Source organism: Sturnira hondurensis, unplaced genomic scaffold (genome assembly GCF_014824575.4).
Source record: "Sturnira hondurensis isolate 20B ecotype Veracruz unplaced genomic scaffold, ASM1482457v3 Scaffold0008196, whole genome shotgun sequence".
NCBI lineage: Eukaryota > Metazoa > Chordata > Mammalia > Chiroptera > Phyllostomidae > Sturnira > Sturnira hondurensis.
In genome coordinates, this window is record NW_028080827.1 from 17,768,561 (window position 1) to 17,794,688 (window position 26,128).

At 41.5% G+C, this 26,128-nt stretch overlaps 1 protein-coding gene across 1 annotated transcript; it reads right to left on the bottom strand.

Annotated features, from left to right (window-relative positions):
- Window positions 1-398: 398 nt before the first annotated feature.
- Window positions 399-18,068, bottom strand: MTFMT (mitochondrial methionyl-tRNA formyltransferase). The gene is made up of 9 exons (XM_037054127.1): window positions 17,805-18,068; window positions 15,816-16,025; window positions 13,868-13,990; window positions 12,048-12,150; window positions 10,513-10,588; window positions 7,422-7,513; window positions 3,397-3,475; window positions 2,445-2,527; window positions 399-814 (listed from the first exon to the last, which is right to left on the bottom strand). Exons 1-9 carry the CDS (start codon window positions 18,023-18,025, stop codon window positions 629-631), a joined length of 1,173 nt encoding a protein of 390 aa, XP_036910022.1. The 5' UTR covers window positions 18,026-18,068; the 3' UTR covers window positions 399-628.
- Window positions 18,069-26,128: the final 8,060 nt, after the last annotated feature.

A 26,128-nucleotide genomic window follows, 5' to 3' on the forward strand; every position in this document is an offset into this window, starting at 1 on the left:
GATCGGAGTTCGATTCCCAGTCAGGGCACATGCCTGGGTTGCAGGCCAGTTCCCAGCAGGGGACACACCAGAGGCAATCATACATTGATATTTCTCTCCCTCTCTCCTTCCCTTCCCCTCTAAAGATAAATAAATAAAAATATTAAAAAATAAAAAATAAAAATAAAATCTAAATTTATGGTAAAGATCTATGTGACAGATTATTTCTACCTGTTTACTACTTGATGGGAACTAAATGGTAGAGGAATTTAAAAAACTGACTTTACTACTTGTTGATAATCAGAATGAGGACATGAATTTAAAACATTTAATAGTGCTTTTCTTTAAAGGCACCTCTCTTTAGTATACATATGCATACCAGTTAGTTCTAATTGCTCTTAGGGAAAGATACACTCTCCTTGCCTTTGACATAAATAAAAGTTTTATTAAGTCTTCTTTTGTTATTCAGGTAGAAAAGTTACTTTTAATTACTGTTAAAAAGTGGGAAGTGAGGTAATCAATCTTTTTGACAATAATCTTCTGTTCTCCAATAGTGCCACATTCTTTGAAAGTCGAAGTACTTCCTTGTAAATAAGGCTTTTAATAAATTACAAATGTGTAAGGTCTTGTCCACTTCTTCCTAACTACTTCATGCACTGTTGCACAGCAACAATTTTCCCCGCTGCTTTGTTGGAAGTCTGAGAGTCTGAAACCTGCATTGGCTTGGATGAGCTTGGGGATTTTTCTGGTGCCAGGGGTGCAAATACCCATTGTAGAAATCAGTAGCTGTTAGTGTTTTCTTGAGCATCACTGACCGAACACCAATCCAGCCATCCTAAAGGACAAAAGACAAGTAATGAATATGAAATGGTAGTAAAACTACGTAAATTTTGGTTTATACAACTTTGTCATGAAAACAAATCATCCAATCAAAAAATCTTTACTGAATGTCTAGCTGCAAAGAGCACTGTAACATATATGATTCTTTGTCTCCAAAAGTTTATTACCTGCCCTGGCCAGCCTGGCTCAGGGGGTTGGGCCTTGTCCCACAAAGTGAAGGGTCTCTGGTTCAGTTCCTGGTCAGGGCAGAGGCCTAGGTTGCTGGCCAGGTCCCCATTTGGGGGCATGAAAGAGGCAACCCATTGATGTTCCTCTCGCACACTGATGTTTCTCTCCCTCTCTTTCTCCCTATCTCCTCCTCTTTCAAAAATAAATAAATAATATCTTTAAAAAAAGTTTATTCCTAAGGAATGATAACAAATGTACAGATCTGTATAAACCTATTTAAACACAGGGGGAGCAGAATAAAAAGGTATTTTTACATGATACTTTACAGTTTTCAGAGTGGGTCCATGTATCTTATTATGACTGGGCATCAAAATACAACCACTCTGAAGGTAGACAGAGCCAATACCAGCTACAGAGAAAGCTGAGTTTAGAAGAGAAAACTAATGTCCAGAGAGGGTGAGTGACTGGTCCCAGGTGACGTAACTGGTGGGACTTACGTTCACATCTTCAAACAACACCAGCTTCTTCTATGAGAGCAAACTGCAGAGCCAGACAAGGAGGAGACATATGCACCCAATGTTCTTCCACAAGAAACACAAAGAAAGGCTGAGGCAGGAGTTTTGTGTCTGCAGTCTGTGTAGGTCATTTCAATCTATCACAGTTTAAACACCCCTCCATGAGCACAAAACTTCTCTCATAAACACCACGTGAAGTAAATGGAAGGGATGTGGAACACTTCTTAGGAAAGCACCCTTGTCTTATGAAACAATAATGGTTCCAAAGTCATTTAAGATCATTAAGAAATCTCCCATCTAACCACAGTTGAACAGTAAAAGCAAGTGGGACACATGCACTGTAGTTCAACTCAGTACTCTGGCACGACTTTTATGACAGCCCTATTAACAAGATGACTTGTACTTGAAACAAGAGTTTTTTAATTAAATTGGATTAATTAGAATACAGAAGTTGCTTTTAAGGAAGTGCTAAAATTACTGAATATCCTTTCACTGTTTGACTAATAATGCCTTGGCAAATTTCATCACTTTCAAAAAATTATACTAGAGATTCTACTATTTCTTTTTTTTTATCCTCACCCGAGGACATGCTTACTCTTTTTAGAGCGGGGAAGTGGGGAAGAGAGAGGGAGAGAAATGTTAATGTGAGAGAAAAACACTGATCAGTTGTCTCTCATAGGGGAAGGAACTTGCAACCTAGGCAGGTACCCTGACAGGGAATCAAACCTGTGACCTTTCAGTTTATGAGAAGACGCTCCAACCAACTGAGCCACACAGCCGGGGCAAGACTCTGCTGTTTCTTAGGAAAAACTGTCCATTGACTCAATCTTATGGAAAAGTAGTTCAGTGAAGTCCTAATTAAAAATGATAAATGATACAAATTGATAAATGATATAAGTTCGATAAAGCAAGTATGATAATTTAAAAGTAAAGGAGATGTACCTTGCAACAAACCAGAAGTATTTGTGACTGTTTGTGGTATATTATGGATCCTGGAATAACAGCCTGTCCTGTTAATTTTGGATCTAAAGAATGAAGGGTGGGGGAAAAAGATATGAAAGAGGAAGAATAACTATACAACTTCATTGTGCTTCTTAAAGATAAAAAACATCCTGGGAGGCAGTACTAACACTAGAGAGAACACATCTGCTGATGGCCCGACTCTGTGACCCAAACCTTACGATGCAGCCATAGTGCCCTGTGCGTATCTCAGACCCAGAGAGAAGCTTCCCGTACAGATAAGAAGCTAATGAGTCCTTTACTCAGTTTCTCAGAGATCAACCTAAAAATGTTGACTCTTAAAGTTTTGACCATTTGGGGAAAATAACTAGCTACCAGTGGAGAGATACACAGGAGGCTTAGGCTCTAAGCTGGCCCTTCACCCATGAGCAAACAAATCCCAATTCCTAGATTTCTGGGAAACTGACTCCCTCTGAACTACAGCAGCGCCTGCTATGGCTCACACTCCTTCAGTCCACCACATTGTGTGTGTGTGTGGGGGGCACTGATGGACCACAGAACAGGCCTGTAGTGTGAAATGCTATACCCTGGCCTCAGAGCCTCAGTGAGCTGCCCAGACATTTTCATTAGGATATTTACCAGACTCAAATTAACCAAGTCATTTTGCACTCCCTGAAAACCTTAGTGTAGGAAACCACAGAGCTTAACAATGGGATGGTAACACTGCTCTGCCTACTTCCCAGGTTCCGATGATGATTAAATGAGAAAATACAACCCTATGAAGACTAAATGAATGTAAAGTATTATCACTGTTGAACCGAAACAACCTAAAGGAATCCTTATTTTAAGTAAATGTGACTTATGATAAAACGGGCACATTTTCAAACAGACTACAGTGAATAATTTTCCATGTTAGCTATTCAAAAGTTAGTACCAGTGAGGACTGAACTATTAACTTCTATCAAATCCAGAAGTTTAATGGTATTATCCATCCAGAGTGTCTGCAACGGAATCTGCAAATATAATTAAAGAAGGTATGATTAAAGAAATACCCTCCACCTCCCAATCCTTTTTAACTAAAACTGTTCTGTGTCAATCGGGCCTGACTTATCTCCCAATCACAGAGGAACTGGGAACTCAGTTTCTAAATCTTACCAAACAGAATACACAAATGATCCTCTACATCAGTCTCCAGGATTTTTAAGATCTTAACATTAAATACTATTTTAAATCAATGTTTATATCTTTATTAATATTGCTAATTAAAAACATATGCACATTATAAAATGTAAACATTACAGCAATTATATTAAAACATTTAGAAAGTGAAAATATTCTGTACTCCCACCCCCAGAGGTACCCACTGTTAACAGTTTGACACATGCAAGTACAAGGTTTTTTTCAAAACAAATATTATTATTAAAAATCTAGAACTTACAGTTTTATAATTTTTTTTTACTTAAGCATAAAACAGTGGGCAACTTTTCATTAGTACACACTCACCTATTCACTCTTTTTATCTGCTGCATAGTATTTCATAAAATTTTTATTTATTTATTTATCTAGCTATTTATTTATTTATAGAGAGAGAGGAGAAGGGAAAGAGAAAGAGAGGGAGAGAAGCATCAATGTGCAAGAGATACATCGACTGGCTGCCTTTCATATACCCCCAAATGGAGACCTGGCCGGCAATCCAGGCATGTGCCCTGACTGGGAATTGAACCAGCAATCCTGTGGTTTGGAGGCCCACACTCAGTCCACTGAGCCACACCAGCCAGGGCTGAACACTAAATTTAAAAAATCAGATTTGAAGAAAAGTTCATAGGTGTTCATAATCTTATGTCTGGCACATTTTGATATAATACCCTCTTCTACAACTTGCTGACTCACTTTGCTTTGCTCACATATTGCTCCCAATGACAGGTTTTTCATGTGTGTGTCTTTTTTCTTTCAAAGGACTCAATGTGTTTTGGAAACATGCTTACTGACTAAAAAGAGATTTATATATACTGACAGCTATAAATATGCTGGGAATGTAATCAAATACACAGTTCTTGTTCTTGAGGCGGTAAAGCTTACCTTCCTCTATCATCAGGGCATTGCAGAAAGGAAACAGATGGTAAAAACAGTCACTTCAGTGTTTACCTTCATTACCATCAAAATCCTATGTTTGCAAGGAGTTAAATTCAGTTTATCTCCTTTGATCTTGACAGTTGTGGACAGAGTCACTGACCATGTTCTGGAGGTGAAAAAGCAGAAGCTCAGAGAAGAAAAGGGTTTTGCTCTTGGTTAGTAATTGGAAGCTCTGGGAATCAAATCTCACTTCTGGTTCCAAGAAAAGTACTTCTTCTGTTATAGCACAAGCTTTTCTCAGTGGAAAAAAAAAGGTGAATTGCAGAAATAAGGATCATCATGTAATAATTTATCTTTGTGTTCAACTTTTTGAAAAAATGTCAAATTGTATTCCACAGCAGCTGCACCATTTTATATTCCCACCAGCAGTGTATGAGGGTTCCAAATTTCTCCACCTCTATGTCAACACTTGCTATTGTTTTTTTTTTAAATTACAGTGATTCTAGTAGGTGCACAGAATTCCAGTATACTTTTGATTTGCATTTTCCTAATGACTAAATAAGTTGATCATGTTTTTATGAGCTTATTGATCATTTACATGTCTTCCTGAGAAATGCCAGATCCTTTGTGCATCAGGTTATTTGTCTTTTTGCTATAATAAGTTCTTCATATATTCTGGACATTAGACCCTTACCAGATATATGTTTTGCAAATATTTTCTTCTGCTCTGTGGGTTGTCTTTTCATTTTCTTGAGAATGTTCTTTGAAGGCCAACAGTTTTTAATTTTAAAGTCCAATTTCTCTATTTTTAGTTTGGTTGCTTATCCATTAGATATCTAAGAACCATTGCCTAATTCAAAGTCATTAAGATTTACCCCAAGAATGGGGTAAATCTTATGTTTTCTTCCAAGAATTTCATAGCTCCCGCATTTAGGTCTTAAATCCATTTTGAGTTCATTTTTCATAAATGTTATGAGGTAGGAGTCCAACTTCATTCTTTTGATTGTGGATATCCAGTTGTCCAAACCCCATGTGGTGAAGACTATTCTTGGCACCTTTATAAAAAATTAATCGACCACAATGTGTGCGTTTATTCCTGGGCTCTCAGTTCAACCCCACTGAGCTACATGTTTACCGTTAGGTCAGTACCACACGGCTCGATTACTGTGGCTTTGTCGCACATTTTGAAATCAGGCCGTGCGAGTCCTCCAACTCTGTTCTTCTTTTTCAAGAATTTTTTGCTATTTTGGGCCTCTTAGGATTTCATATGAATTTTAGAATCAGCTTGGACATTTCTGCAAAGAAGTTAACTAGGATTTTTATAGGGATTGTGGAGACTGGTGCTATCTTAGCAACAGTAAGTCTTCCAGTCCGTGAACACAGAGGTCTGTTTGCTAAGGTCTTCTCGACTGTTTATTACCTCTAACAGTTTTTTTGGGGATTCTTCATGATTTTCTCTGTATAAGACCATGTCATCTGCACATCGAAATAGTTTTACTTCTTCCTTTCCAATCTGGTTACCCCCTACCCCCCACTCCCCACCTTGCCTAATTGCCCTGGCCATTTCCTCCAGTACCATGTTGAACAGAAGTGGTGAGAGCAGATATCGTTCTCCTGCTCCTGATCTCAGGAGGAAAGCTTTCAGTCTTTCACCATTCAGTACTTCAACCGTGGTTTTTTGTAGGTGTCTTTATCAGGTTGAGGAAATTCCCTTCTATGCTTAGTTTATTGAACATTTTTATCACGAAAGGGCATTGGATTTTGTCAAATACTTTTCCTGTATCTATTGAGACAATTCTGTGGCTCTTGTTCTTTATTCTATTAATATGGTTTTTGTATGTTGAACCAACTTTGCATTCCTTGGATAAATCCCACTAAGTAATAGTGTATAATTCTTTTCTATATGTTGTTTGATTCAGTTTACTAATATGTTGAGGGTTTTTGCCTGTATATTCATAAGGCGTATTGACATTTAGTTTTCTTTTCTTGTAATGTCTTTATCTGCTTTTGCCTACCTTACGTTTTGTACTAGTTGCTCCTTTGCTTGGAATGCTCTTTTCCTGATCTTGGCATGGCTGGCTCCTTATCGTCTTTCAATTCTCAGCTTAAATGTTAGTTCAGAGAGGCCCTCACCATCTATCCAACATAAAATAACCTCCAGCGCTGGCTGGTGTGGCTCAGTGGATTGATGAACTGGATGATTGCCAGTTCGATTCCCCATCAGGGCACATGCCTAGGTTGCGCGCCGGGTCCGTGGATAGGGGTGTGTGAGAGGCAACTGATTGATATTTCTTTCCCTTTCTCCCTCCCTTCCCCTCTCTCTAAAAATAAATAAAACCTAAAATAAAATAAAATAACCTCTAGTTAGTCTATAACATCCATTTTAAATTTTCATCAAAGAACTTATCACATATTTTTGTATGATAAAAATATCAGCACACTATAAAAATATGCTGACACTTTGTGTATTTGCTTATTTGTTGTCTTCCTTCCCATATCACCTTTATCTCTAGTACCTAGAATAATGCCTGACATAATATAGGCCTTTAATATTTTCTTTAATGAATTAATAAATAATAGAAGATATTTAATGAGCACCCACCTGTGCCATATACTGTTCTAGATGCTTTAATACATCATATTAGCCCTAATTTTCTGATGAACAAACTAAAGATCAGAGGTTTCTTAATGCTACTCACCTAAAGTAGTTAAAGTGCTAAACTTTATGTTTTTATATTTTACCACAATAAACATTATTTAAAAAATGATTTTAGGATTTTTAGGTTTGGTTTATGAGACTCATTACTAAACATATTTTGAAAGTGAATTACACACTTACACACACACACACAATTAAGTAAAACTGCAATCTGACTTTCCACTTACTATATTTCCAATGGCACGATGAAGCCTGAGTACTTCCTCAGAAGTCTGTCCCTCCCATTTTACACAGCTGGTACCAGCAGAAATCTTAGGGGCTACAAGACAAAGCCAATGGCAAGAGTGAATGTCAGGCTCAATGTCCATGAACTGATAACTGTGGAGGCTGAATGACTGACACAAGATAATTCATTATATTATTTTCTCAGTTTCAAAAATGTTTGAAATGTTCCATAATATAAAGTAAAAATCAATAAATCATACAGGTACTAGAAGAAAACATGGGTGAACTTTTTTATAACCTAGGTATAGAAATAAATCCTCTATGATTCAGAATCCAAAAACAAGTGAAGAAGAAGATGAGAGCTGTGACTACATAAAAATAAACTTTTGCAAGACAAAAAGCAATGCTGTAAGTCAAAAAAACAAATGACAAACCAAAAGTATTTGCAATTTATATCACAGCACTCTATATCTATGTATATAGATATATATGACATATAGCTATAAAACAAATATGACGTTTATATATAATTATCATCTTTTGGGATACTTTACAGCTATTATAAAAAATAGATAGATACTTTATATCTATAAAATAGATTTATTTATATCAATAATGTAAAGTACCTAAAAACTAAGAAGAAAAAGACCAAAACCACAGAAAATTTGGCAAAAGATATGATAAACCCTTCCCAGAAAAAAGAAATACAAATAAATCCTTAAACATATGAAAAGATCCTTAACCTTGCTTAAGAGGTAGTATGATTTAACACTACTCCAAAATGCGATTCTTATCTATTAGAGTAGAAAGTAACATATGCAGAAAGTCATCCACTATTTGAAATGGCAAAAGACTGGAAACAACCCAGACGTCCACCAACAGGAGGTTATAAGTGAGGCCTCCACAACCATAAAGAGAAATGAGGGAAACCTCTTCTTATTGATAGGAAATGACCTCTAGGATATACTGTTAGGTAAAAAACCAAAGGTGCAGAAGATTGCATATTTTATGCCACCTTTTGGAGGGGTAGGGAGGGACAATTTCAATACCTGCATTCTTGCTTATTTGGACCAAAGGAAACAACTGGAAGCCTAAATAAGAAACTAACAAAAACAGTTACCTCACAGAAGGACGTGCACGGGACTGGAGGAGCTAGGGAATGACTGAAGCAAGAGTCCTCTGAATATACCTGTTCAAATAGTTTTAACTGTTGAATCATGTAAATGTTTGCTATATTCAAAAATAGGATTTTAATCATAAAGAAAAAAAGCAACCTTGAAAACTAAAAACAAAATGAAACAAATAAACCTAACTACACACCAAACTAGAAAACAAAATCATACGGAAAAAATAATTACCTCCAGTAAATTTTGAACATAACACTCTGACTATATACCCTTAGTAGGCTATATTCTAAGGACAAAAAAAACCAATAAAAACTGCAGAGAAATCTTAAATCCTATTTAGTAGTTTTACTATTTGTGGTAATACAGCTATTATAATTTTGAAACTTTCATGCATGGAAAATAAATAAACAGTTTAGTAGTATTAACTTAAAAATGATATTTAGTGTAAGAAAAAATATACCTAAAAATCCCTGTAATTTAAAATTGGAATCAGATAAAATTTGAATCAAAAAACAATACAAACTCAAACATTTTTCAAGCTATAATGCCTCCCTTGTCCCCTCACACCTCTCCTTGGAGCACACTATTGTACCAGGTGGTTCCCAAATGCCGTCCCCCACTAAAATGTGTGACAGAGAGTTTACAAGCTGATCCTGGGACATCTTGGGACGGAAATTCAGGAAGCACTCAAAAATTCCTTCTGGGGGTGGGGTAGGGAGGTGTCAAAAGGACGTGGGAGCCGATGTTGAGGTTCCCACTGGTCAATTTGTGGCAACCTGAGCAGCACAAAGAATTATGAATGTAATTAACTGTAAAACCTGATAAATGAAGATTCATGAGCCAAATATAATTTTTTAAAAACCTCATTTGCCACCATAACTGAAAGTAATTATGGCACCATCTCCTGACTCTATAAATTGACAGAGAAAAACATTGAGCATTTATCCTGCTATTTTAGGATGAACTAAAATCCACCCCCAATCAATAAAGCTCTTCTTTACAGAACAATGCCAACTAACAAATGTAAAAGGAGTGGCCCCCAGCTGATGAGGCTCAGTAGATTGAGTGCCAGCTTGCGAACCAAAGGGTCATTGGTTCGATTCCCAGTCAGGGCACGGAGTGGGTTACAGGCCAGGTCCCAAATAGGGGATGCACGAGAGGCAACCACACATTGATGTTCCTCTCCCTCTCTCCCTCTCTTCCTCTCTCTAAAAATAAGTAAATTCAATCTTTAAAAAACATAAATGTAAAAGGAGTTGGAAAACCCCTTTTGCAGACTGTAGTAAAATAATTCAGGGAAGGAGCATCAATTTATGCTAAAATTGTTATGTGAAAAATTGTTAGGAAACAGGATTTTTGCATGGCACCAAAGTATTACCCCACAGACTACCTGCTAATTGCAAGTGGAGAAATGCATTCTTACACGGAAAAAAAATCCACCTCAACCAAGTGATCAAACTTGGCTTCATTAGCCTTGATGCAGCCTGGTATTAGGGCTTATTCACGTGACCACCCTAGGATTTAGAAGGGACAGAGGCAAGGCTACTCTGAGCATATCCTTTTAAATAGTTTTAACTTTCAAATCATGTAAATGTGTTGCACACTAAAGAAATAAAATTAATTCATAAATTTTAAAAAGCAATCCTTAAAATTAAAAACGAACTGAAACAAATATCACTGAAACACAGTATCATCTACAAAATACTCTTTCCAAAAACTTTAAGCCTGAATCTGAATCTCATCAGCAGAAAGAGTAGGGAAAAAATGTCCAATCTTTCATGAGGCTGCACGTTAAGAGGGAGGAGGAGAGCCTACCAACCATTCTTTAGAAAAGGACATACAAGTGGGCATTCAACCTTTAGTCAAAACGAAGGGAAAGGCGCAAATGAAGAAGTCAGACTGTTCAGATGCCACCGAGACAAACCAACCTCCGGGAGAGGCAAGAGTCTCGGCAGCCTTCACTCACCGTGGGTCACCCCCTCAGTTGGCTGCTGCCTTCCATGGCTCAAACTTTCAGGCAAATTTTTCAAAACTGAAATAAGCTAAAAAAGAAGAGCAATATATTTAAGATGGAAAGAACAAAAGCAGAAATACATCACAAGTCAGGATCACAAAGTTATCTACTGCTTTGAAAGAGCTGTGTGGGAGGGAAGGTAGGAAACTGGATTCGGCTTTAAAGCATGTGTGTCTACTGGGCGAGGCTGCAGTGGAGATGATGCTCTCCACGGAGTGCAGGTCATTGGTTTGTTTCCAGTGAATGCTGAGGTCTGCCTGCCTGTACAAGCTTCTGGTGTCAGGACAGAGTATGCTCAGTTATGCACACCTTCACCCCGCAATGGGGAAGGCAGTGGAGCCTCACAGCAGTAGAGTGTATTCTGGAATCATACAGTCCTGTATTCAAACCCCAGTTCCACTACCTACTAGCTGTGTCACTGTGGAAAAGTTATTTTACTTGTCTGTGGCCTTCAACAGCATCACCTGTAAAACGGTCAATAGCAAGAGCTACCTCCAAGGCTTGTTGGGAAAGTAAAAAACAAGTCTATACAGTATCTAGGACAGTCCGGGCACACAAGGCAGTGCTTAATGAACGACCACTATAATAACAGCATTTCCGAGGTGAGTGCCTAGAACAGGAAGCGTCATCTATACAAATAGTTGGGGGAAAAGTTTTCCTCTACAAAAAACTAACTAGTTCACATGAAAATGATTAATTTGGTCATTAAGCAAGTACTCAGACCTTACTGTATACAGATTCAATGAGCTATGCAAAGCCCTGGAGTACATTTACAACTGGGGTCAGCAGAATTCCAGTGCACACGGACGCAAATGACCGGGACACAGGCACAGAACGGCCTGGAGGAAAGCTATGCATCACTTGGGAAATGCAGTTGGTTCAGCTCGACCGGGATGAAAAGAATGTCTAAGTGACTGAGGAAAGTAAAATTGGGAAGAATAGTCTAAATCAGCAATTTGCAACTGGTGTGCTGCAGGAATTTTTAAAGTGTGCAATACCTATTTAGTCAGGGGCACTGACCTCTTTTCCCTTAGACTGTCAAAAAAAAAAAGAAAAGAAAAGAAAAAAAAAGACAATGGCTGATACAACATTAGCTTTCTGGCGTGAATGAATCAAAATCATGCCTATTTTTGTCAAATTGCCAAAAAATCTAATTTTGGGGGTGGCACAGAGTTTTTGTAATGAGTTTGGGTTTGTTATGAAATGGAAGAGGTTGAAAACTGCCAGGCTAAAGCCTCGCTGTAAAACGCGGCCCATATAAGGACCTGGGTTTCATTTGAAAACCTTTATGAAGTACCCACTCTGTGTAAATTTGCAAAGACTTACATGAGATCACAAATGCCACGCTAATTTTTAGGAAGTCAGGGATAGAAATCACTATTGAAAACAAAAACTTAAAATTACATATCATCACATTGGTCTTTTCATCATAACCACTGGGAGATGTACTAAGTGATGGAAGGCGGCGGAACGTCAGAGAACTGTACCATGTCAGCGCCCAGTCTTGACAGCACCGCCTCCAATTCCTTTGCGGTGCTCTTGGGGGGCACAGGAATGGTTTCCTGTTTGAGTATTGGGCCCACATCAAATCTGCCAAAAAACAAAACACAGCAACAACACGATTACTGACAGTTTCTTACAATCAAAATGTTCGTCGACATGTTTACATATCACAAGGACAGTTTACCCTTGCCCACAAATTTGACTGTTGGCCATTAATTAGCAAGGGATAAATGTCAATTTCAAAGAAGGGTGAGTAAAATCTGGCCTGTATTTATATTTTAAATTTATTTTTTCCTAAAAGACAAAAAAATATAAAGTTGCATATCAAGGATTTCATTGCAATTATAGGTTATTCTACCATTAGTAATAAATAGTATGAAAAAATCTCTATTTGTATAATGAAAGCATAGAGCAAGAAATTTCTTTTCCAAGGAAGTACAAGTAAGAAATTCTTAATAATTTTTCTTTTTTAAAAAAGATTTTATTTATTTTAGAGAGAGGGGAAGGGAGGGAGATAAACAAAAGGGAAACATCGATTGTTGCCTCTCACATGCCCACAGCCTGGGACCTGACCCAGAACACAGGCAGCGCCCTGACTGGGAATCAAATCAGTGACCTCTTAGTTTGTGGGACAATGCCCAACCCACTGAGCCACACCAGTTGGGGCTTCAATTAGTTCTTTCTATTGTATGTGTCCTTTCTCGAAGGACAAGAGTTTTGTGTGGATTATAATCATTGTTGATTTTAAGTAGGTACAAGTATTTGTATCCCACAAGTCCTATATTTTACACCAAGCTCTGTAAATACTGGCCATTAGCCTTTACTAGAAATATGCTTTGTTCTGAATATTGATATTTAACTTTGTAATTCTGTTAATTCTACTTTTAACTAATGAGCTTTGATAAAATATTTATTATGAAAAATTACAAACATCTGGAAAAACAGTGAACAGTCTAATGAGTCACTATATATTTATTACCCAAACTTTAGAATTATCAGAGTTTCACCACTCTTGTTTCATCTAGTCCACCCTTTCTTTCTGAAGTAAATTAAAGCAAATCCCAGATACTAAGTTGTTTTTGTGAACTCATGAACTACTCTTTTTGATGGAACATTAGGTGACAGTTGCAAAGGCTTCATACATTTCTGAAGCGATTTTAAATAACTGCTCCTTAGATTATAGATGTAAGAAAAAAATAAATGTTTAAGACAATTATTGGTATATATTCTTTTTAAAAAAGATTCTATTGATTCATTTTTAGATAGCGGGGAAAGGAAGGAGAAGAGAGAGAGAGAAACATCGGTGTGTGGTTGCCTCTGTGTGCCCCTGTCCTGCAACCCAGGCATATGCCCTGACTGGGAATCGAACCAGTAACCTTTTGGTTCACAGGCCGGCACTCAATTCACTTAGCTACACCAGCCAGGGCCATATACAATATATTCTTATGTCAGGTTCCCAAAATTTTTAGACCATAGTTTGACTATTGAAGCCAAGGCCAGCAGAACAAGATTCATAACAACTAACACACAGAAATCCATCTCTAACTTACATAATATATTAGATAAAAATCCAGTTGTTGATAATACAATTTATTTCAATTAATAAAAACTTCACAAGAGCTTTAAAGAGGTACTGCATAAACACCAAAACACACATGGCTTATGTAAGAAACCAGGGAAAAATGGAAAGAAGACAAAAGCAAAGGAAGAACTCTAGAGTTTAAGAAATTATACTCCTCCAAACAGTCTATTGTCAACATTCAAAGTCACCAAAAGAATCTCCAGAAGAGAAAATAAGCTCTACCTTTTAGGTCTGATTTGCATAATCGTTACTCCAGTAACTGTGTCCCCATGAAGCACGGTGTGGATTATAGGGGCTGGACCACGCCACCTTGGGAGGCAACTGGGATGGACGTTCAATATGCCACTGAGTCAGAAAAAGCAGAAATTAGTATGCAAGTGGGCTGCACCATTTAGTGCCGCTACCTAAACTAATATACTACTCTTCATCATTAAACTTTCCCAGAAAATTTGAAAAACTAAGTTAAATTTAGTCTTGTATTATCAGAAAAACTAGGTTCTCTCTCTTACCACGAGACCAGTGAAACTTAAACTAGAAACAGAGCAAGAAAAACTACTCATTATTCCAAAGATTATCACACAGTGGCTCATGATGTCTAGGAGTTTTTAAAACAAAAACGAAAAACATTTTTTTTACCGTATGAAAACCACCCAAACCCCATTATGTGGGCAGCACATGGAGGGTGTGAGTCGTATTTAGTTTACTTACATCACCACGCTCACTTCCTTTAGTTTTGCGTACAGAATGCCTCAGCAAGCTTCTTATGAATCCCCGACACCTTCACTATTAATCCCAACACACCCATCACCCATTAATGAACAACTTAAATAATTTACTGATCTGCCATTAGTTTAATGAGGTCTTCATCAGCATGAGCATTCGCTTGAGAGTGTGTGTATATGAGACAGTCTTATACTCTAAGTTCCACTGTTCAGCTCAGTCTCACTCAAGTATTAGCTGAGCACAGTCCACATGCTGCCAGTGGTCAAAGATCCTGAGGATACAAGCAACAGTGAACCAAACAAAAAGACTTCTGCCCTCAGGGAGCTTATGTGCAAAGGAGTGGGAGATGGGTGTTAAAAAAATAAAATATGTAAAAAGTTGTTCAGCTGGGGTTAAGGACTGTGGACAAGAATAAAGCAGAGAAAGGGCTAGGACTATTGGGTAGGAGATTATAATTCTAATTGTGGTCAGAGGTTTTATCAATAAGAAGACAGTGGGCAAAAGCATAAGGGTGTAAATGAACAGCCAGATACATGGGAGACAAGCTTTTCAGGCTGAGCAGACGCTAAATACAGCCTTTCTGAGGAAGGTAAACGATGGCAAGATCAAGGCACAGCTGGGAGGCTGGTGCACTGGGGTGGTGTGAACCTGAGGAATAGTAGTAGGAGATGAGGCCAGAGCCAGCAGGAGACCAAACCAAGTGGGCAGGTCCTCATAGGCCAATATACGGACTTCAACTTTTGTTTTGAGTGAGATGTAAAACGACCACAGATTTGAGCAGAATGATTGATTTGACTTATGTTTTAAAGGGGTCACTCTGGCTGCCACACTGGTAAAGACTGAGAGGACCAAGGATGAAAGCAGAGACCAGTCAGGAAGCTACTGACAGGTGAGAGTGGCAGTGGTGAAAGTGATGGGAAACAGTCAGAGTCTAGACAGAGCTAACAGGATTTCCGGATGGACGGCATGCATGGTATGAGATGACGAATCAAGAGTGACTCCAAGGTTTGGGGACCAAGCAATTAGAAGGCTGGAGGTGCCATCTGCGGAGATGAAGATTCTGGGGAGGAGCAGAATTGGGGGAAAATCCAGGAATACAGTTCTGCACCTCTAAATGCTGGATGTCTATTAGACATCCAAACAGGGCTGTGGAGGAGACAGTGGGTAGCAGGGGCCGGGAGTTCAGGGAGAGATCTGAACTGGAGGGACAAATTGGGGCATTGTCAGCATATACAAGGAATTTAAAGAGGGTAGGTGAAAGCCCAAAGATAATGATAAAGAACATGATACACTTTAATAATTCATACCACTAATAAAATTTTTTATTTTAAGAGAAAATACTAAAGGGAGCAGAATTAAGAGTTCAAGTCATTGCATCTCAGAGACACCAGGTCTATATATAAAGACCAAGGTCTCTATACTGTATTTCCTTATAAATAAGACTTACTAGGGAAATTTAAGAATAAGAGCCTCACTCAAAAGTCGGCCAAATGAAGCGACCACTCCAACATCATATTCTCCAGACCCCACATCTGGCCACTCATACACTGGCAGCTGAGACTGGACCGCATATTGCTTCACTGGCAGTCCTTTTGGTGATGGGGAAGGCACGGTGACCACCTCCAATTTTTCAACTAACTCTTCTTCTTTGTTTTCCCTTAAGTTGTGAAGATTGGAAGAAAATATGATAGTGTTAAGATGACAGCTCAAAGCTAAATGACTCCACACACTTCTACAGTATTTCTATGACCAAATTCACGAAGCCACTGAGTTTTTATTTTTATTTAATTCTGATTATTTTAAATAGCTGCATGCTGCTAGTGGTTACTGTTCAGACAGCATGGCTCTGGACATGTCTTAATGCACACGGAAACATATACAGTATAGACATTTTATACAACTGGGATATTACGTATCCTACTCTGTATTTTGGTTTTGTTTTTCTCCCCTCTTAACACTATATATGCTATTATGGGAGTCTTTTGAAAAATAGGTTAATTATACATTTGCTTATATATGCAATGAACATTTCTCAAACAAGAAACTAAAAACAGTGGCTGTCCCTGAAGAGAGCAACTGGGAGCTGGGAAACAGAGGTGGGAGGAACTCACCCTTCACTGCATATCCTTTGAATCTTTTGAATTCTATACATAACTGTGTGTTACTCAAACAATAAACTCTTGGGGGGTAACGTGTTCCATGGGCATCAATCATTCCATGATAGTCCATGCTGCACTACCCATTCCTTTTACTTGCTGTATAGTATTCCATCTCCCAGGGGCTGTTCATTTATTTAGCAGGTATTGCATTTCACGTTGAGAAGTTAGGAGAAAAGGAGTACACAAGATTACCCCACAAGTCCTCCAAGTGGAGCATCAGCGGCAGGGTGAGCATACACACAGCGAGAGCTGTGGGAGGCAATATGGGTAAAGTGGCCTGCGGAGAGGGTGTTATGGAGGGCATGCAAAGGCATCACGTAGGAAGGGAGTGTTCCACGGTGTGTGTACAGACGGCAGTGTGTGGAGGGAGGAATGTGATACAAGGGGATTGAGAAGGAAGTCAGTATGAGGGGCTGCTGTGAAGTACAGTATTTGTAGGGGAGACTTGATGGAGTGAGAAGACAGAAATGAGTGGGGGTGGTGGGCGGGATGCAGCAGGAAAAAAAGTGGGGAAATATGAAATGGAGGTTGGGGGAAAGGAGGCAGAGCAGTATATACGGGTATAGACACCACATATCACTGGCTTTCAGGACAGGTTGGATCACAAATAATTTTTTTCCAGTAAACAGGATTTGTTAAATTTTAGAAATAATAAATGTATACCTAAGAGTTCTGATTTATAAATGTATTCATTTGAAAACAGTTTGTTTTTGGACTACGTCCTCATTCCGGCCCCAGAAAACTAGGTCTGGCTGTACACAGGGAGCAGGTGGCGAGCGACGGCGTAAGACATGGGTGTGCAAGGGGAGGCCTGTGCCTGTTACGAAGCCCAAGGGATCCGAGGGTACAAATCAGATGAATCCGAAGAAGTAGAAAGGGGAGGACTTTAAAGTTAGACCCCATTTTAGTCCCAATCAGTTCAGCTGATGACCTTGGACAATCGCTTAACCTTTCTGAGCTCCGCTTTCGTTACAAGCAAACGGACAGGGAGGCGGTAGGACTGGACGAAAGTGAGGCCCGCAAAGCGGCTAGCACCCGGCACCGCGGGGAGCCGGGCAGCGCTCGGGGAAACGAACGTACGAGCCCTGGAGTGTGGGCTGCGGTCCGGACAGTCCTGGGCGGCACACCTTCCGGGCGCCCGGATTCGCCGAGATCTGGGCCCACCCAACTCTGGCGCCGCTGCTTTCCCCTACGGGAGCCCAAACAGTCGGGAGGGGCCGCAAAGGCTGGACATCGGCGCCCTCTGCAGCCGGGCCCCCTAAACCCGGCCCTGGTACCTGGCGGCGTGCAGCGCCCGTAGCGCCTCGCGGGCGAATTGGTCTGTGCCGAAGAAGAGCACCCGCCAGGGCGGCTTCTCGCGGACTCGGGCGCCTCGGCCGTCCTCCACGCCAGGGGACCCGCAGAGGCTGGCCAGGGCTCGCCACTGGGGGCTCGGCCTTCGGCCGGCGCCGCCACTGCCCGGCAAGGGTCCCCAGCAGCACCTCACTAGCACCCTCATTCCTTCCGCGGGGCGCCTACGCCGCGCAGGCGCGTCACGCTGACAGGGAGCGAGCTAGGCTCGCGGGGCGGGACTCCGGAGGGGTGAGGTGGAAGCCCCGTGGGCGGGATCTGCCAGCGATTGGGGGCGGGGTCTACCTGATTGGAGGCGTGGCCAGTCGTGTTGGCGATGGTGAAGGCATTTGCCGGTTTTAAGAGTCCACCTGATTTTTGTTGCATTTATTTGAACGATTTATCTAATCTCCCGAGAGAACTCTTTTGGGAACAAATCATGTGTTTCAGGCAATAAAATCTCGTTTATTTCCATAATGCTGTGTCATTTTCTCAGCCATGATGACTAATATTTACTGTATATTTTACTTTATGTCGCTCTTTGACTAAGCATTTTGATTAGTTCCTTAATCCTCATATCAACCATACCAATTAGATATTATTCCAACCATTTTACTGAATAGAATCTGAGGCTCCGTAAAGTTAAGTAATTACTTAAGGACTTCACAGCTAGCCCATGTAGCTCCAAAGCGTGGTCCTAACCATTCACAGCAATCCAATGTACTATGAAAGTCGGTATCCGTATTTTGCACATGTGGAAAATGTGGCTCAATTACTTGCTCTCATAGTTACTCTGGCGAATCAAAGGCACAGAAGGATACCATATAGGAGATTCTTAGGGAAAATAGGTGGGGGCGGGAGGTGCTCTTAGAAGACCTCTAAGGACCTCTAGTAATTAGATTCTGTACTCCCGAGGCCCATGCAGTGGACTCCTTAAATGTAGTCACACACCCTGGCTATAGAGAGAAGACCAGATTCCCTTCTAGTCACTATCACCAAATTTCCCCATCACACAGGTCTAAACCCAGTGACCCCGGACCAGTCCTGTTTCCTAAACTATGAGCTTTGCACATCGCTGCCTTTGCTCATGCTTTTTTTCCTACATGCCCTCCCTACTTCCCTTGCTCTCTAAGTGCTATCTGTTCTTCAATACCAAGTTCAGACATACTCCCCTGAGTTCTTGACTGTATGCATTGTACGTCTTTCTGCACACATCCCCTTGATGTTCTGTGGGGACTTTTGCTTGTCACACAGTTTGGAGTTACTAAGGGAAGTTGTCTAATGTATACATAGATATTGACAAATTCACTTGTAACTTGAATAGAGAGGGGCAAAGAAGAAGGGAGAGACTATTTTCAGTGATTCTTCTCATCTGATCATGTATGAGAAGGAAAGTGAGGTGGGGCCCCAAACCTTTTACTCTTTCAATTGAGTTCTCTTTCAGTACCGTCTCCTAGGCTAAGAGGAATATGATTCTAATATCTTAAAAAATGGTCCTTTCCAGTACAGCATGAGCTACAAATACAACCGAAATAGTCATTTGGGTTTTCACCTTAGAACTCGGCTGCTGTCTAAACTGTGGCTCTTTATATTTGTGTTAATGTCATTTCTCTCCTTGAGTTAGAGAGCTTGTATTGCTACATTCAATTTTCAGCAGCTGTCCCCTAGAGCTGCTTCGAACTGTTCACAGCGCCCTCTGCCGACCACATGGTGACTTCTCAGTCTAAGGGGCCGACATCGTCCACACACAGCGGCTGCCCGCCACAGACATCTAATTTTGATTTGCAGCAGACTTCTATTTTATTGAAAATAATATTATTGTGACGATTGAAGTTTTCCTAGGATGATAAAATGGAAGTTATTCTGAAACTCTTGGTAGTAAGCTAGAGATGCGTGGGGTTGGAGAGGAGTGTCCATTCCCAAGCCCAGACAAATCCACTGCTTGAATTAACTATAAAGCACACAGAGAGGATGAGAACGCCTAATGGCAAGGAGTTTTAGGTAATAAAATTAGACGTCCAGAAATCACACCCAAGATAATGCTAATTTGGCTGCTGCTCTAGTTTCCACAAATTTCTCTCCCCTGATGAATGGAGAATGTGTGCACATTAAATCAATGATATTACTCCAAATTCTGAGTCTGAGTGGCAAGACAAGAGCAATGTCACCGACAGAGAATGACTGGCTTGGTGGTAACAATGAAAATCTTTCAGCTTTGTATGCTTTGAAATGGAAGTGGTGAGAGAGGCAAGTAGAGACGTTTGGTAGAAATCTAGAACATGGGATTTTCCTCCAGGACGGGCCAGCGGTTGGTGTAAAAAAGCTGATCCAGGAGTGGAAGGAAAATGTAGGAAACAGCTCCTTTCTGTGTTCCTCATCGTCAGACCCTGACCATAACTATGTGTGTGTATGATTTCTGAGGAGTGGGGAGACTTGCCATATTAAATGTGTGTGTGTGTGTTTGTGTGTGTGATCAGCCCTTTGGCTTTAAGAGTCAAAAAGGAGGAGCAGCCAGAGCCTTGGGGGAGATGGAGCAGGAGCAGGAGGAGGAAAATGGTCAGAGCTCTGGTTGGTAAGGTGGCAGATGCCTGAATCCACAAGAACTGAATATGGCCTGGGAAACCATGCCACATTTGACCAGGGGAAGGTCTGCCATACACATGCATTGGACCAACGTCAGGAGCAGAAACTGAACCTAGGGGCACAGCCCAGCGGAGCCTTTAGGGATGAAGCCTTTAGTGAGAACTTCCATGTACTGTACTAATGCCACCTCCTGCCTGTGGATGCAGCGGAAGCCCGAGAGGGGGCGCTGCTCACCAACATTTTTAGTCATTGACAGGTTTGGGGCGGGATAACTGAAAGCAGCCTCGCTTCTGATTTCTGATTAGGCCATCTGTATTGTTACTGTCCTTTGTGGTCTCAGTAGGAGATGTCACTCCAAAATCTGTCCAGCCTCTCTATAAAGCAGGCCTGGGCGGCAAGGCCATCCGTTGGGGACAGACCGGGACACGCTGGCCATGCCCCATGCCCACAGATGATGGAGAAATACTAATGAGGCTGTTCTATGCAGCAGACCGCCCCCCCCGCCCCCAGAGACTGGGAGCACTAAAGAGGCAGGGCGGGCCAGCAGGACTGGGTGTCTGACCTTGAGGAGAGAGACTGGAGAGGTCACATGATACCTCCAGGAGGCAAGATGTGAGACTACAAGACTGAGAAGCAGCTTAGGGATAAGGAGCTATACCTTTATTGTTGACAGTCAACCTAATGAACCAAGGGAAATCTAAATATTGCCCACAACCAAAGGAGAGATAAATATCGTCCACAACGAATCCAGAAGCATAAATATTTCTTTCTCATGGATTATGCACCTGTTAAACAAAAAACTCTCATGACTAAATGCTTTTTAGAAGGAAAAGATTTATTGAACCAAATGCTAGAGAGAAAAGGACCAGGTGCTGGAGCAGGAACTCTAAAGGTCTAGATAGAGAAGGCAACATGGCTGCTATCCTGGGGCTGACAGCCTCTCTGTAATCAGGTAGGGGGAGAAAGACGTAAATTGTTTTTGAGAGAATCCACACTGGCAACAGATAAAGGGGGTGGGAGAAGGTGAAGTGGTGCTAGTTCCTCAAGGGGTGCAGAATCCAAGGAAAAAGTGTTTGTCCTTTAGGATTGGTCATGGGCAACAGTCTGGAACGCTCAAGTGCAAGCAAGAAGTAGAGGCTCCTGGGGGTCAGTGGCTACTGGCTATTTGCTTTAGTAACTGCAGAAATAGCCACCTGAAAGTTAATGCAAAGTTTAAACATTAAGTAGTGCAAGCAGTCTTTTGTTGCTTTTGGTTTGCAGTTGTTAACCGGAGAACTTCTGTTCTCTCCCTTTCACCCTCCGGCCTGCTGTGATTTCACTCAGGACGTCTCAGAAGTGTCTCCTTGTCATTCCTATCCTAGAACCGGCCCGCTGCACCTTTCAAAGAGCTCGGTCAGCTCCAGGACAACGGACATGTCTGGCGCCTCCATCCAGCCCTGCTTCTGGTGGTTTAGATGGTCTGTCCCGGGACCCAGTCCTTTTTCTGGCTAGCATATGGCCAAATAGACCCTTCTTTCAGAAAATATTTTGTCCATGAAGGCTTTTATTTAACAAAGGAATAATACCAATATGGGTACAAACACTTCCGGCATCAGCGATTGTGTATATTTTGTATGCCTACTTGCCTCCGTTTGTGGAAAAAATGTAAAAAGTGTTCAACTGGGCAAGAAATTAAATAATGTAAAGAGATTTCTTTTTTTAAACCAAAAGAGATCTGCAAAAATTATCTGAGCCAAAAGGAGGGTCTTTAAAAGAAAAATTGTTCCAATACCATATGTTCTCATATGTGGAATAAACAAACAAACAAAATGAACAAACAAAACAGAAACAGATTCAAAGACACAGAGAACAAATTGATGGTTGCCACATGAGAGGGGGCTTGGGGGCCCGAGTGAAAAAGGTAAAGGGATTAAGAAGTACAAATTGGCAGTTACAAAACAATCACGGGGAGGTAAAGCACAGTTTCGGGAATATAGTCAATAACACCGTAGTAACTGTGTGTGGTGCCAGGTGGGGACCAGATTCATCAGGGGAGCCTTTTGGAAGTTACATAAATGTCTAACTACCATGAAACTAATATATTGAATGTCAACTGTAGCTGAAAAATTTTTTTTAAAGAAAAAGTGTCCTGAATCTGATGCAGGACAGAACTTTTTTCCTTGTTAAATGGTTTAATTCACAACTTCCTTCTGGAAAGAAATTATGATTCCTGTAAAAATGCTTAGAAAATTTTCTGGTAAACTTTAAGAGGATTAAGCCTTGTTCTGGAAAACTAATCACCCACTCACCCAACTGACATCAGCCAAGAGTCTCCATGACCTTTTAATCGAACATTCTTTTCTTTTTTAAAAAATCTAGACTGATTACTATTATCTAACCATTCACCGAAAGTGAATTTCTAAGGTGGGACTGCCAGAGGCCTTTGCCCTTACAGCAAGATTGTAATAGAACTCTGATTAATGAAATAGTCCTAACTGAACTGTCTGAAGTGTTTTCTTTAGTACTGGGGACAACTATATGCCCCCTCTGTCCCCCCGAAGAATGTTGACTTGCCTGTGGAAGCTGGGAGCCACAACACTCAGCAAAGTGACACCCAAGCCTGACTTACCAAGCTCTTTGACATTCCTCAAACACACTGAGCAAGTTCTCTTCCGGAGGAGGCTATTCAGACTGCGGTTTGTGGGAATGATTAAGCTCCAAGTACCTCCTGTAATTAAAACAAAAGGCTGAGCACTTTGATTTTATTCTGCTGTTGGACTTTGATTTATTCAGGGACTGAAGAAGATATTTAGTTACAGTGTAACCAGAAACAAGAGGTCAAAGACATACAAAGTATTAAGCTTTCTAAAGCGGGGCCAGTGGCATGGGGAGTCTCCCATGACACATAGGTGAGATGAAAGGGGTAAAGGTGGTGGCTGCAGAACGACCTTCCACAGAGAAGGCACGTGCTTTGTGTCATGCTTCACGTCAGTTTCCGCCCAAACTTTCAATACTTTGTAAGTGTTCCTGAAATGCTGCCAGCAAAACATGTCTGTTGAAAGAGCATTTCACCCTGGCTGGTGTGGCTCAGTGGATTGAGCACTGGCCTTGTGAACCTAAAGGTCACTGGTTCAGTTCCTGGTCAGGGTATGTGCCTGGGTTGCCCGCCAGGTCCCCAGCTGAGGGTGGGAGAGACGCAGCGTATTGATACGGCTCTCGCACATTGATGTTTCTCTCCCTCTCTTTCTCCCTGCCTCCGCCTTCTCTCTAGTAAATAAATAAATAAGAAAGAGCATGTGTTCATTCAGATCATTTCACTTCAGTGTGTAGATGGCTTCCTGCTGGACACCCACCCTTCCTCTCAGCCGCCCCGTTGCAGATGTAGACATCAGGCCGGTGCTGAAGTGCCGATAATTTTGGACTTAATTGCCCTACATTTTCAAAAATGCCCTAGCTAATTCTACTCTATGTTTTCCCCTCTGGGTTTAATATAAAAAGTGGCCCCTAAAAGAAATATGCTGTTCCATTGGTACCATACACCAACCCCTCCCCTGCTCTTGAACATTTAGGGTTGTTTCTTTTTTCACCATCTTAAACAAAGTTGCAATGGATGTCCTTGTGCATCTTTCTCTGCTCCTGTGTGTTACCTTTCCTCACATCAGCGCTTTTAGATTTAATTCTATTTTCCATGAAGTTTTCTCTACCAAGAAGAGAATGTGGTACCAGAAACTTGACAGAAACTTGTTCAAGTTAAATCATTAAATGGATTTCTGAGTGTAACTGATGCTTATCGAAGTGAAGAAAAGAATGAACAGCTAGCCAAGGGCATGTCCACCCTGCTGGTGCCAGCTGGTGGTGGACGCCCCCCCCCAGGGAGCAGAGCAGGCGGACTTGGGAACACAGAGCAGCCTCTGCCACCATGAAGCCTTCGGGGCTGTCAGCCCTCGTCCATAGTTCTCACTGTTGTCTGGATTCACCTGCTGGGAGGTTATTTGTCCATTACATCCTACGGTCCATTTTGTGGTCCTTTTTTTATTTTTCCTTCTTTCTGCTTGGAACTTAGCATAATGGCTGGGGCTGCATCAGCCACCTTGAGGCCATGAGGGAAACTCAGAAATCTCAGGCCTGATTTCCTTGAGCTTTAGACATCAGTCACTGGTTACTTCAGAAATCCCTGTATGAGAACATATGCCCTTATGTGTTTAAACCATTCCAACTGGGTCTTTGTGACCCAGAGCCAAGCACAATTTTTAACCGATGTGAAAGGGTTGGAGATAAGATGACACGTAAGCCGAGACTGGAAGAATTATGAAGATATTACGACGGCAGACATTAGAATAGCACAGAAAGGCCAAAAGCCCTTTGCACTCCACTGCATTGCACTGCTAATTGCCCACCATCTTCCAGGCAGCGGGACAGGGGACTGGAAACATAAGGAAAGAAGATTCTAAGGCAGAATTGACTTGTCCAGAATGATATTTGAAACTAGGAGGGAAGGAGAGCTTGGTGGGCATGTATACTTCCTTTGAGGCACTTGTCACACCGCAGTCGCAGTTACGGGATCCCTGGTGTGGCCACCTTTGTGTCTCCCCACTAGACTGAAATCTTCATGAGGTCAGGGGCATCGTCTGTGACTGGCCATCACTAGCATAATGCCTGGCACAGAGCAGCCACAGAAGAATAGTGGTTAGAAAAGCTACAGTTGGGGAGAACTAGGGTAAGAGGAGGAATAAAAGAGAAACAGGCAGAGGAGTGGAAAACCTGGGGTGGCACAGGTTCCCCGTGATTCTCCTCCAAGGCTCACAGGGAGACTTTCGGTCAGGGATCGCTTCAGGGATCCCTCCTGGAATGGCTGTCTAGCTCCCAGCCTTTCTCTCCTGGTGACCCGATGGGCATGAGGTTTGAGCTGGTCACCCATGGCACCTTGGCCTTGGCTAAAGCAACTGATTTGAAACATGGGAATGTGACCTGAGTTCCTCAGGTCAGGACAAGGAGATCCCTTTTTCAGAAATGGCCAAAATGGAGTTGAGGGAAGGGACCCCTTCTCCTCCAGCTGTCAGGGTGTGAGTGGAACTTCCTGCAGCCTGGTCCAGCTTCCTAGAGATGGCTAGTCTCTGGGGATGGGCCTGATATCTGGAGAGAGGCAGGGAGAGAGCTAGGGAGAGAAAGAGCTAAGGATCTTCAGGCTCCTGGTTCCAGCTCTCCCTAAGGTCAGCTCCCCCTGGCTCTTCCCAGTTGTACAAGCCAATAGTCACCTTTTGAATTCCTTTGGTGCTTAACAGAGTGGGTGTTGAGTTCCTCTTGAGACCTATCAGCAACTTTTCTCTCCAAAAAGTGCCCTGGATCTGACCACTTCTCACTATCTCCACAGCCACACTCGGGTCCAAACCACCGCTACCTCTTTCTTACCTGGACGAACGCAACAACCTCCCAGTAGGTCTCCCCATCCCTCTCCACCCAGTAGACCAGTGATCTTAGATGAATGTCAGTCAGACCACGTCACTTCCCTGCCTAAACCCTCCAGTGGTTTCTCGTGACGTCTCAGCTCCTCGTCCTGTTTTACATCCTGTCTCAACTCCTCGTCCTGTGAGATCTGCTTCTGTCTACCCTCCAACTTCATTCCATGCCTCTGCCCCTCCTCACCCTCCTCCAGCTCCCGTGCCCTTCCGGGCCCTCCCCTTCGTTCCTCAGACTCCTTGAGCTCATTTCT

Excerpts from the sequence above, each read along its gene's own strand:
- MTFMT (XM_037054127.1), bottom strand. The coding sequence starts at position 18,025 with ATGAGGGTGCTAGTGAGGTGCTGCTGGGGACCCTTGCCGGGCAGTGGC. Across the intron at positions 3,476-7,421 it reads ATCGTGCCATTGGAAATATA|ATTCCGTTGCAGACACTCTG; the intron begins GTAAGTGGAAAG and ends TTATATTTGCAG. Across the intron at positions 815-2,444 it reads TACTTCTGGTTTGTTGCAAG|GATGGCTGGATTGGTGTTCG; the intron begins GTACATCTCCTT and ends TTTGTCCTTTAG.